This window comes from Podarcis raffonei, chromosome 9 (assembly GCF_027172205.1).
Source record: "Podarcis raffonei isolate rPodRaf1 chromosome 9, rPodRaf1.pri, whole genome shotgun sequence".
Lineage (NCBI taxonomy): Eukaryota > Metazoa > Chordata > Lepidosauria > Squamata > Lacertidae > Podarcis > Podarcis raffonei.
The window spans coordinates 79,655,045-79,667,830 of NC_070610.1; the positions used below are offsets into that span (position 1 = coordinate 79,655,045).

Below are 12,786 nucleotides of genomic sequence, written 5' to 3' on the forward strand. Positions count from 1 at the left end.
GGTTGGAACCCAGGAAGAGCAGCTGCCACACAGCAAAGCCCACGTCCTGCTCTCTTCTCACTCTCAGCTCCAGCCTCTCTCCTGGAGCAACAAGGAAGTACAGCAACCAGACCCGTCTTTCCCATTGGTGTCAGTGGTGCGTTGCGCCAGGGCGCCGGCCTCTCAGGGGCGCCCTAGTGAGTAGGGGAGCTGTGCGGCTTTGCCAGCAGCCTCCCCTTTCCCTGCATGCCTGCCAGCTGCACCCTGCTAACTATATGGCTGGTGGGCATGCAGCTTCCCTCCCAAGCCTCCTCAGGAGGAGAGCGACCCCCGCAGGGGCTTAGGATGGAAGCTGAGCGCAGCTCCCCTCCCAAGTCTCTGCATCTGCTACAGACGGCCCTGCTCCTGGTCGTTGTCCTCCTCCTGCTTTCTGGCGAAAGGCGGTTAGCAGCCTTCCCAGGATGCCTTCTCGGGTGCCCCGATGCCAAACAGCAAGGCCGCCAGCACGTTTTCCTGCTTGATTGCTGCCACCACACCGGGGATCGGGGCAGTGGGAGAGGCAGAGGACATTTTCCACCACCCTCTCCCTTGTTTTGGAGTTGTGGGGGGGGCGCCAGAGGGATCTCTGCACCACGGCGCCGGATATGCTTAAGACGGCCCTGATAGCAACCCCAAAATCATCTGCTCCAGCCCCCTGCAATGCAGGAATCACAGCATCAGCAGGTGAAGCACTCAACACCTGCAGGGAGAGGGAGAGCAAACAGCCCAGCTGACCCTCCAAAATCAGAGCCATTTGGACATGCTCCAAGTTGCTCTGAACACTACCTAATAGTGAGGTCAGTATATTACCATGCTGTCTACTCTGCCTGGTGACAGCTCTCCAGGGTCTTGGGCACAGAGACAGCTCCCCTTCCCATCGCCTGCTTAACTGGTCACTTTCATGCCAAGGATCGAACCCAGTGCCTTCTGTAGGCCATGGTGTTCTTCTTCCAAGCCACTTCTCCTGACCAGGACATCTCTTACCTTCCGGTAGCCGCTAAAAGGCAGGTCCACAGGCAAGGAGAAGACGTTCTCCATGAACTGCTGGTAGACCTCAAAGAGCTGGCTGAGGTCTTCGTCTGGGATCCGGAAGCCCAGCAAGACCCGGATGGCCATGCGGAAGGTGAGCTGCTGGGCTTCGTAGTAGACATTGATGGGATCTGGGTTGCTGCTCCATGCCCTCAAGGTGTCCTGGATCACCAGCTGGATCTTGGGCAGGTAGCTCTCCAGCGCTTCGTGGCTGAAGATTTTGGAGAAGACCTGAAATGGAAGGGACAGGTATATCAGGAAAATACCAGGGGAAACTTTCTGATAGTTCGACAGTGGAACAGACATTGCTCCTTGGCTGCCATTGGGCACAGGCAGGAATCACTGGCCCAGTTACACAGCTCCCCTGCAAAGGAAGGTTGCAGGGTTTGGGCAAAGGCAAGTCAGAGGCAACATTGGAGAAGTTCGTAAAATTATGCGCAGCATGGGAAATGTGGGTAGAGAGAAAATGCTTTCTCCCTCTCTCATAACACTTGGACTCATGGACGGCCAATGAAGTTGACAGATTCAGGAGGGACAAAAGAAAGTCCTTCTTCACTCAGTGCCAAGTTAATCTATGGAACTCTCTCCCACAGGATGCCTTTGAAAATGAATTAGAGAAATTCATGGAGGAGAGGTCTACAGGTGGTCACTAGCCACAATGGCGATGTTCTGCCTTCACAGTTGGCAGCAGCAATATTGCTTCTGAATACCAGAGTCCTGGCACAGTGAAATGTCTTGGACCAGCCTGGCCACCCCTGGCCAAGGGTTTCATTGGCAAGGAGTGGGGGGAATGGCACTGATGACCCAGATATCTGAACACCAAGAAAGGATGGATAAGATACTTCTTCACACAGCACAAACGATGGAACTTGCATGAGAACATCAAAAGAACATCTACTGGATCAGCCCAAGGCCCATGGAGCCCAGTATCCTGTTCTCAGAGTGGCCAACTAAATGCCAGTGGGAAACCAGGGAGCAGAATAAGAGCACAAGAGCAGGATTCTCTCCTCCCATGGATCCAGCAAATGGTATTCAGAAGCCTTGCTGCCTCCAACTGTGGAGGGCAGAGCACAGCCATCTTGGCTAGGAGCCATCAACAGACATCTCCTTCTAAAGATGGCTTTAAAGGAGGATTCGACAAGCTCATGAAGGCCATCAGTGGCTCCTGGGCGTGATAGTTATGCTCTGTCTCCACAGCAATGCTTCTGAAGACCAGTCGCTGGAAGCCACAGGAGGCGAGTGTGTTCCTCTTGTGAGTGGATCCTGCTTGTGGGTTTCCGCTTGGGTCATCTGGTTGGCCTTTGTGAGAACAGGATGCTGGACTCGATGATGATGATGATGATGATGATGATTATTATTATTATTATTATTATTTTATTTATACCCCGCCCTCCCCAGCCAAGACCGGGCTCAGGGCGGCTAACACCAGGTATAAAAAAATTGTTTGAAATACAACTTAAAAACAAGATTCAGTACAACATTAAAATGCAGCCTCATTTCAGTAGAAACTCAAATCAAAAAACTTTTTGGGGCTGAAAAAGTCAAGGCCAATTATCTAGACTGGTCCTATGTGGGCCAGGAAAAAGCCAGGGAAGTCCCCAAACAGGAGTTCCATCACAGAAGGAGAAAGGAAAAAGGGGGGTGGGGGAGAGGATCAAGTGGATTCCAAGCCAAAGGCCAGGCGGAGCAACTCTGTCTTACAGGCCCTGTGGAAAGAAATCAGATCTTGCAGGGCCCTGGTCTCTTGTGGCAGAGCGTTCTACCAAGTTGGGGCCAGTGTTGAAAAGGCCCTGGCTCTGGTTGAGGCTAATCTGACTTCCTTAGGGACCCCTAGGGTGTTGCTATTTATGGACCTTAAGGGCCATTGGCCTGATCCTGCAGGCTCTTCTGATCTCCTTCAAGGCTCCCATGGCCTCTCTCTTGCAAGGGGCAGTCTCTCCAGTCCTGATATTTATGTTCTGCCCCGCTGCCTCCCTCGCCCTCCCTCCGCCCTGAATCCTGGGCGGAAGGAGAATGTTTGCTTACTTTTTATTAACTGACATGTGCGACGCTGCTGCCGCCACCGCCGTGATCTGGGCCCCCCAGCTCCAGTAGCAGCGGGGAGCACGCGCCAAGGTAAAGCTCAGGCGGTCCTGTGCAATGCAGCCGTCTCCAGGAATCTGGCTCGTGTCAAGGAGGACTTGCGAGGTGGGGGGTTGGAGATTTGGGAAGGCAGAGCAAGCAAGGACCTCTCCGCTTGCAGGGCTGGAGAGATCCTTGCTCCAAGAGCCTCGCTTTGCAAGCTGGGCGGGAGAGAGAATTCCCTCCCCAAGCCACGCACACAGATCTGTTCAGCCACTGGGATCTGCCCAGGAAAAGGAACTGTTTCTTGGACGCAGCTCTGCCCTGCCACGGCACGGGGCGCCTTCTGCTCTGGTTTTGTTTAGTCAAATAACAGCCCCCGTTTTTTAATGGCCTTTGCCTCCCCGCCAACAATGCCTGCTTCATTAGGAGGGCTAAGCCTGACTCGCTACGCATTCCTAGGTGGGATGGGCCCAACACCAGATTTAGGGCAGTCTGGGGACGCCAAGCCCAGGGGGCAGTAAAGAATAATATATTTGTACAGGTCCCTACTGCGAAGATCCATAAGAAAGCAACTGTACCAAAAGGAATTACAGTGGACGCTCGGGTTGCAAATGTGATCCATGCGGGATGCACATTCGCAACTCGCAGCGGCGCATCTGTGCACACGTAGGTTGCAATTCAGCGCTTCTGCGCATGTGCAAAGCGCGATTTAGCACTTCTGCGCATGCGCGACCGCCGAAACCCGGAAGTAACTCGTTCCAGTACTTCCAGGTTTTGGTGGTCCATAACTCGAAAAAAACGCAACCTGAAGCATATGTAACCTGAGGTATGACTGTATTGTGAATGTGAACATAAATATTTGGGGGGACGTCAAATTTTGTCCTCACTTAGGGGTCGATATTACTCGAGTCCTGGTGGGAGGCATAAGCTCCCCTGCATTAGAAATGAACAAACAGCAAAATGGAGTCTGCTCTGGGATCTCAGGCCAGAGTTTGACCTTCTCCAAAAGGGAGACAAAATGTCCCACCAGCAGGATCAGAGCTCTCTCCTCCTGCTGTGCTTTCCAGCAACTGCTTTTCAGAAACTTCGCAGCCTTCGGCTGTGGAGAGAGGACAGGAATAGATGCTAGCCTAGGTGGGCCTGATCCAGCAGCCTCTTACGGTCTCCCTGTAGGAAAGGAAGCCTGCCGAGAGGGAAGGCGAAGAGGTGCAGGTGGTCAGCCACATTTCTGTTTCCCCTTTTTATTTGCTTCCAATATTTATATACCACCTAAAGGGGACGCGGGTGGCGCTGTGGGTAAAAGCCTCAGCGCCTAGGGCTTGCCGATCGAAAGGTCGGAGGTTCGAATCTCCGCGGCGGGGTGCGCTCCCGTCGTTCGGTCCCAGCGCCTGCCAACCTAGCAGTTCGAAAGCACCCCAGGTGCAAGTAGATAAATAGGGACCGCTTACCAGCGGGAAGGTAAACGGCGTTCCGTGTGCTGCGCTGGCTCGCCAGATGCAGCTTGTCACGCTGGCCACGTGACCCGGAAGTGTCTGCGGACAGCGCTTGCTCCCGGCCTATAGAGTGAGATGAGCGCACAACCCTAGAGTCTGGCAAGACTGGCCCGTACGGGCAGGGGTACCTTTACCTTTACCTTAATGGCAGGAGTCCTCTGGGTAGCTCAGCAGGGAAACGGAAGCCCAAGAGAGGTGTGGGCTGCACTGCATCAGAGAAAGCTACTGCATACAGAGTCAGACCATTGGGTCCACCTGCTCAGTATCTGACTGGCAGCAGTGCCTCTCTGGGATTTCTGGCAGGGAGGGTCTTCCAGACCTATGTGGAGAGGCAGGCAGGGATTGTACCTGCGGTATCCTGCTTTCCAGGCAGATGCGGACTACTGAGCTGCTGCCTGTCCCCCTAACAGGGTCCTTCCCCTCTCAGCAGATCGGGGTAAAAATGGGGGTGGTGCCAGAGTCCCCCCTCTCCCTCCAACCCCCTTGCAGGGCTCTGAAAAATCATCCCACTGTAGAAATCCCAGCAGGCTCTCTGCATTCCCCTCTTACCTGCGTACATTAATACCCCTGCGCCCTCTAGTGAGCAATTGCAGAATAGCTCTTCCTACCCCCCCACTGCACCCCCACCCCAACAGGCCATCCGTTGCCTTCTAGACTGCACAGGTGTCCTGGGAATCGCAAGAGACCTGACCAGTGGAGCGGAGATGAAAGAACAGGGAGACATGTCCAAACCATGCCCTCTGCTTCTGCAAGGCCACCCATTGACACCTGAAGGTAGATCTTGGCAGAGGTGGAACAATGCTATTGCTAAGTGGTCGGGGGGGGGGGAGGTGTTCAAAAAAATTGAGCCTTTCTTTAGCAAAAATAATCAAGGATCTGGATTGTATGGACCACGTAGCAATCGAGTCTTTAATCTATCATGCAAAGCGGCCACAAAGGCGATAATCGGCTGGGTCTCTCCACAATCGAAAGGGAGTCTTCTGCAAATGCTAAGAAGAACCTAAGAAGAGATTGCAGGATCAGGCCAGTGGTCCATCTAGGCCAGCTTCCTGTGCTCACAGGGGCCAGCCAGATGCCTGCAGAAAACCAGCAAGCAAGATTTGAGTACAAGAGCAACATTCTCCCATCCAGTGGTTTCCAGCAACAGGGATTCAGAAGCATCTCTGTCCCCAATTGTGGAGGCAAAGCAGAGCTAGGAGCCCATCAAGAGTCCTCTTCTCCTCCATAAATTTGTTTAATCCTCTTTTAAGGCCAACAAAGTCAGTGGCCATCACTGTCTCCTGCACAGGCGAGTTCCACAGATTAACTATGCACTGCACAAGAAATGACTTTATCCACCCTGAGCCTTGCAACCAATAATTAAATACACATCGACTTGGCAGGGAAGCTGGTCACTTAGATCCATCCAGAGGTTCTCCTCTGTCACCCACCCACCCCACCTCGCCCCCCGTGACCTTGTGAGACTGTTCTTCATTCCCTCCTCACATTTCCCTGCTACCTGGGAGATGGCGACAGAGGTGGTCTTGCCCCAGACTCGCTCAGGGGAAGCTAAGTAACATCACACACGTTGTGGTAGGGCTGGGATCCATTTCACATGGAACGCTGCGCTGAACTCTATAACCAAACCAACCCTGGAGCCACTCGGCAGGAATGTCTGAAATCCGGGAGCTTTTGAAGTTGTGGAATCGGTTGTTAATTATTATGTCTCCGAGTGTAGAAATTGCACAGAGACGGTGATATTTTTATACGCCCGCTGGAGACACTCTATCCGAGTTTTCTGGAGTGACGTTAGACAAAGGTCTCTTGACGCTGGAGGAGTTTCAGTCCCCTTGGACGCACCCGACAACGTCTTTTACACGTCAGCTAGGGCGGCGGGGCCAGCTTACGGCAGTGATCCTTTTAGAGGCAAGACGTAATGGTTTCCCCAAGACATTTTACTGCCCAAGTGGCTAGACCACATGATCTCAGAGCAGCACATAAGGAAAAGATGCTGTGGTGTGGCCCTTCCTCACACACAGCCACCCGCAATTCTGAAATTCTCATCGCAAAGACGCCTCTGGGATCATACTGGGGAGGCGCTTGGGGGTGACAAAATGTTTTCGCTCAGCCCTGCAGCCCAGTCCTTGCACTCACACATCCAGCTATGCAAAGGGTGCGGCTTATTGTAATGCATAATTTTAATCATCTGACAGCTAAGACCTTTTTTTTTTTAATGGGTGTGTGTTCAAAACCCTTTGGAATAGATCCACATGTTTTCAGAATTCATTTCATAAGTATGGCAAGCATCATAAAAGCACAGAATTATAGAGTTGGAAGGAATTCTCAGGGTCATCTAGTCCAACCGCCTGCAATGCAGGAGGAGGAACTCAATGCACTAAACCTAGGAAACATAACATTTATTCAAAGTCGTGGTCATTTGGGGTATTGGCAATTTTTTTGGTGGAGGGTTGTAATTTGAGTGGTGGTCTTTGTGGGGGGGGAGGACAAATCCTGGGTCTTAATTGTTTTCATTTTTTTGCTGTGCTGTGGAGCTCCTGCCACTCCCTTTATTAAAACTTTTAAAAAAACAAAGATTAGAGAAGGATGTTTACAAAGTACCTTGCAAAGCGCATGTTCCCTGCAAGGCACCTGCCACCCTTCCTTGGTCCAGACATTGATGTGTCAACACCAGCATCCCCAAATCTGATGCAAATTTGTGCAATAAGTCTGTGCCCCAAATTCTCCCCCACTGGAAATGGAGAAGGCCAACAATAAAGGGGGTGTGTGGAAGATAAATTAATGGTGCAATCCTGCTAAGTATGTTTAATTAGACATCGATCCCTTTGAACTCAATTGTATTTTGCACCCTGGAAAGTGAACTTAGATCTGCAACCCCAAAACCCTTTGCTGGTAGCATCGGTGTGAAGCCATCCAGACTGGAACATTCTGGAGGCTGGAACAGTGGAAGAGCCCTGCAGGATCAGGCCCAGGGGGCCCACCTAGTCCAGCATCCTGTTGTCACAGCAGCCAACCAGATGCAAACAGGATTCGAACTCCATGAATTGGTCCCATCCTCTTTTGATGCCCTAATATGCTTTTTGCGGGGCAGTGATGTTCAGTGCAAAAGGAGCAGCTCTTTAAAGAGCAGAGACGCCTTTGCCAGCCTCCTGAGGCCCCTTGCGGCTGCCAACACCAGAAGCCGCTTGCTCCAAAGAGGAGCTGAATGATCTCGACTCTGAACGTCCAACCGAGCCACCGAGTGGAATGAAAACAGGATATTTCAAGCTTTATGGTTTTCCTTAGGCAGAACATTCTTGCACCGGTGTGTCTCGGCGGCAGGATGTACAGTGCGCTCCAGGTATGTGCGACACAAGAGTCTTTGCTGGGAACCTCAGAGCCTCCCTCTTGTTTGGCTGTTTTTTTTTCTGGGTCGGAGTGGCGGGGGGGGGGAGGGAGAAAGGGGAGACCTCCGGGTGACCTTTGGGTGGAGAGTAAATTTCAGATCGAGACTGGCACCACACAAATCCCCGGCTGCAGTTGCCAGATACAATCTTCCTGCAAATATTCAGCCCCCTTCTATACAATTGCAACAGAGGGAAGCTTTCTTAAGTGGAAACATCAAACGAAAGTCAACACCAGGCCTGTTTACGTGATCAGCTGCCCTCCGACAACAACTGAACTCGCTTCAACCTCCAAGTTGTTTGCATGCCAAAGAGGTGAATCCAGGTTTCAGGGGAGCCAAGAGGAAATCAGCTGCCCATGGCAAGGCCGAGCGCTCTTGACTTGCCTCTCTTTCATCCTGGGATGTGAGATCCAAGGGATGAACAGCAGCAGGGCTGTGAGCACTAGTGGGTAGAGCTTACAGGTCCCAAGGGAGCCCCACTGGGTGGCACCTGGAAGGGTGCCTAGATATGCTTGCAGCATCCCCCAGAGCGAACAATGGACAACACACTGAAATTGAGCCAGGGATGTACTGCTGCAGCACAAAAGACTAACGCGCATTTTATTTCCACATGCTTTCTGTCCACAGCTCAGGAGATCACAGCACTGATCTCACTGTTACCAATATGGTGCCAGGCTACTGTTTTGCGGACCAGGTTTCCAAAAATATGTTGACAAATTGGAGAATTAAGAGGATGATGAGGCCCCAGTCTCCACAGTGGCCTGGGCTGGCTTATCGCTTTCTGTGCACATCTGAGCCATGCAGCACATAATGCACCACAGTTCAGTTGCACACCAGTGATGCCCTGGTGGAAAAGCCACACAGGAGGACCCCCACGGCCTGCAGCTGGGCACCATCTCAGCCCTGAAGGCTCAGTTCTAGATTCAACTCCATGCCACACTGCACCAATTCTCAAAGTAAAGAGTGCCAGTGTGGTGTAGTGGTTCATGTGTTGTACTAGGATGTGGGAGAGACCAGGGTTCGAATGCCCACTCCGCCATGAAGCTCAGTGCGTGACCTTTGGCCAGCCACTGCCTCTCAGTCTAATCTACCTCACAGGGTTGTTGAGGGGATGGGGAGAGCCACGCATACACCACCTTGAGTTCCTCAGAGGGAAAAGGTGTCTACATGGCAAAAGATAAAATAAACCCCAGGGCCTTTGATTCAATTCCCTCCTACTTTGTAGCAGCAGCAGCAGAAATCAGCCCCATCATTTCTATTTTATGAGCGTGAAAGTTTCAGTGCGCAAACCCTGGCCTTTTATTCTCTTACTAGCCATGCTCTTTTAAATGTGTCTTCAACATTTCACCGCCTTTAGGAATGTTTTATTTCAAAATGTTGAAGATAAAAACATCATCACTCTTGCTATATTAAATGTATATTCTATACTTGACCTTGGCTTTAAAAAAAACATATTTAAGATAACACTTTGGTTTCCTGTTATTTTATACTGCTTTGAATGAATATTTTGCGTTTGATTCTTCTTCTGCAATTTTAATTATTATTTTGGAATGATTTATTTGATATTTTGATGTGGCTTGTAGCTCGCTTTGAGATCTGTTTCCTTAAAAATATGAAGCGGTATGGAAATGGAAGGAAAAAAGTAACAGCACCCATATTTGTTTTTTCCCATGGAGGGAACAGGTCCAGGGGCGCACTCTCTGGCGTGGCCAAATGTCTTCCTCCGTTAAAATGAGTAAAACAAATCTAACAAGCACATTGCCAGGGACCTGCATGGAGAGGTCCCAGGCACTCCGCATTGGGCAACCTTCTGCAGGAAATTTATGAGGAAAGGGAACCTGTGCTAAGCTTTTGGATACGTCCGAAAGAACAGACAGGACAAGTGCTCAGAACATAAGCCCCCAAACAATGTGCTTCGATCAGACAGGGCAGATTCAGGCTCCCCCCGGTAGCAGCGAGGAACCCAGACTCTGAAAGCGCTTTGTCCTCCTCCTCCTCCTCACACACAGGCAAGCTCCAAAGCCGCATCCACACAGCACTTGCGCAGAGGCCTCCAGCCCTGGCCGCTGCTCAAGACAGGATACCCGAATTGATGGTTCAGTGGCCTTGCAAATCTTACATGCCGGTATTTTTGGCTGCTGGGGCCGCGATCGCAAGCAGGAGAGCATGTCTCGGGAGTCTGCCAGCTCCAGCGGAACAGAAAACAAAGAGAGGGCTCCCTGGCCTTGCACTTGGCCCAGGAGACGGGGCGGCGAGAGAGGAGAGAGGAGGAGGAGGAAAAAAACACACTCCAAAAACAGCTTTTTCAGCTGCCGCTTGGCACCCTACAAGTCAGGCAAGAGAGGCGGAATCGCTGATCTTTCTTTCGTTCCAAAGCCATGCACAGGAGTGCAGTTTGAACCCCAGCCTTCAATGGGATGCCCAAATCATGGAATTGTGGAGCTGGGACCCCCCAAAGGTCATCTAGTCCAACCCCCTGACATGCAGGATTCACAGCTAAATGTGTGGGGCCAGAGCATTAGATGCTCTTAAGGCCAGCAGAAGGCTTTCCACAGAGGAGGGGTGCTACACTTCAGAGAACATTGGCAAACCCCAGGCGCAGAGGAGGGGGAGCAAAGGCAGCCTGAGGGGCCATGTGCCCTCCTGAACAACTTTTCAAGGGCCGCATGGTCAAGGTGGATGATTCAGGATGCAAGGAGCAAAAGCAAGAGGGGTCGAGAGACAAGTGTTTGCTGTTGCCTCAGCACCCACCCACAGGGTACCACATTGCAGCCAGGCAGACCCTTCTGTGCTCACACCCCTCTCTGTCTTATCATAGAATTGGAGAGTTGGAGGGGACCCTAAGGGTCATCCAGTCCAACCCCCTGCAATGCAGGAATCTCAGCTAAATCACACATGACAGGTGGCCATCACAGCTGTGCTTACAAGGAAGGAAAGTCTGCAAGGCATCATTAGGGTTCAAGAGCTCATCCCAGCCAGTCAAAAGGGCTGGAGGAGGCTATGGGGGGTGAGAGTCCAGACAGAGAGATTTGGGCGGGCACATTTGGCCCCTGGAAAAGAGCGGAGACTAGAAAGTCAGTGTGGCATCACAGTTTAAAGTCTTGGACTACGGCTGTGGTGACCCCCGTTCAAATCGCACAGCTAATTCTCCCCTGGCCTCCTCGCTGGCCCAAGCAGGATCAATTCAGCCAGCTAGCCTTGGGGATTATCTAATGCTTATTTCCCCTACATTGATTTTTGAATTTTATTGTTATTCATGTTTTTACACTGTATTTTATGCTGCTTTTATAATTAAGTGTTTTAAACTTGTTGTTAGCAGCCCTGAGCCCAGTTTTTGAAGACGAGTTGGAATTTGATATCCCGCTTTATCACTACCCTAAGGAGTCTCAAAGCAGCTTGCAATCTCCTTTTCCTTCCTCCCCCACAACAAACACCCTGTGAGGTGAGTGGGGCTGAGAGACTTCAGAGAAGTGTGACTGGCCCAAGGTCACCCAACAGCTGCATGTGGAGGAGCAGGGAAGCGAACCCGGTTCCCCAGATTACAAGTCTACCACTCTTAACCACTACACCACACTGGCTCTCACACTGGCTTTGAACTGGGAAGGGCAGGGTATAAATTAATTATTATTATTATTAATCCCCAGTCAGCCAGCAAGCTGAATGGGTGACTTTGGGCCAGCCATGCTCTCTCAGCCTAGCCTACCTCACAGTGAGGAAGAAGGCAGAGGACAGAGAAGGGTGGGGGAAAGGAAGGGTGCAGCCTGAGCAGACGACAACGCTCTGTGCAAAAAGAAAACGACTAAGGGTGCATTGCAGGGGGCAGGACGAGATGACGCCCCCAACTCTACAAAATCCTATAATGTGAATAAAGTGCTGCAATGCATCGCTTTTGCCCTTAAAAACCCTTACTTTGCATTCAGTATTCTGGTCAAGAAGCTACGCAGAGCAGGGAAGGACATGCACCCTGAGCTCCCCATCCCTTATTTCAGAGGGACTCCTGCAGGATCGGGACCATCGCCTGCTTGGCCTTTGGAATGTGCAGGGAGGGGAGAGAGCTCCCCTTCAGTCACCAGCCTGATCAGCCCTGGGGCAGGGAAGGAGATGTTTGAGAAGGGCAAGGGGGCGGCTGCTGCACAGCAGGGAGCACATCCTTCAAAGGCCAGGCAGGCAGGCGTAGCAGGAGCACCAGCGCGCTGCGGAAGGCCCCCAACACCTGGAAACGTGAGGCTCACCTGACCCTGGCAATCTGGAAATGCCATAATTAAAGGGCAGCCCGGGAAAGGCAGCAGCCCACCTCTCCTCTGAAGGAAACGGTTCCAGCTGGAGGGTTAGGCTCCTGGCACCAAGGCTGCCTCTGGCTGAAAGGGACCCCTCTCCTGAAATCACACAGAAGCAATCTCCGGAAAGAGGCACTGCAGAAAGAACCTTTCGGCTGAGCCCCCTGATGGGCTGCGTCCTTCTGTCATTTATTTCCCCCTTTTCTACAGCAAAGAATGAAGATGGAAGTTGGAAGATTTAGGGCAGAGAAAAGTGCTTCTGCATAACCTGCGAAACTCCCTCCCACAGGAGGCTGTTAATGGGCACCAACTTTAAAAGAGGATTAGGCAAATTCCTGGAAGAGGATACTGTATAAATGGCTCCTAGCCAGGGTGGCTTTGGCTGGCCCCTGTAAGAATAGGATGCTGGACCTGGTGGGCCATTGGCCTCATCCAGCAGGCTCTTCCACAAATGACAACACTTTGGAGGTCCCAGGTCACAAGGTGGTTAGATTGGTCTCAACTAGGGCCAGGGCTGGACCAT

At 51.6% G+C, this 12,786-nt stretch overlaps 1 protein-coding gene and 1 long non-coding RNA gene across 2 annotated transcripts in view; one reads left to right on the forward strand and one right to left on the reverse strand.

The window, feature by feature from the left end:
- The window catches only part of LOC128420616 (uncharacterized), a 393,346-nt gene that overhangs the window by 32,196 nt on the left and 348,364 nt on the right, over nt 1–12,786 (forward strand). The window lies entirely within an intron of this gene.
- LOC128420599 (cytochrome P450 26B1) overlaps nt 1–12,786 on the reverse strand; it is a 29,769-nt gene that overhangs the window by 5,426 nt on the left and 11,557 nt on the right. Inside the window, exon 3 of the mRNA XM_053402263.1 lies at nt 1,003–1,278. Within this exon, the coding sequence (XP_053258238.1) occupies nt 1,003–1,278 (276 nt within the window). The remainder of the gene's footprint in view (nt 1–1,002; nt 1,279–12,786) is intronic.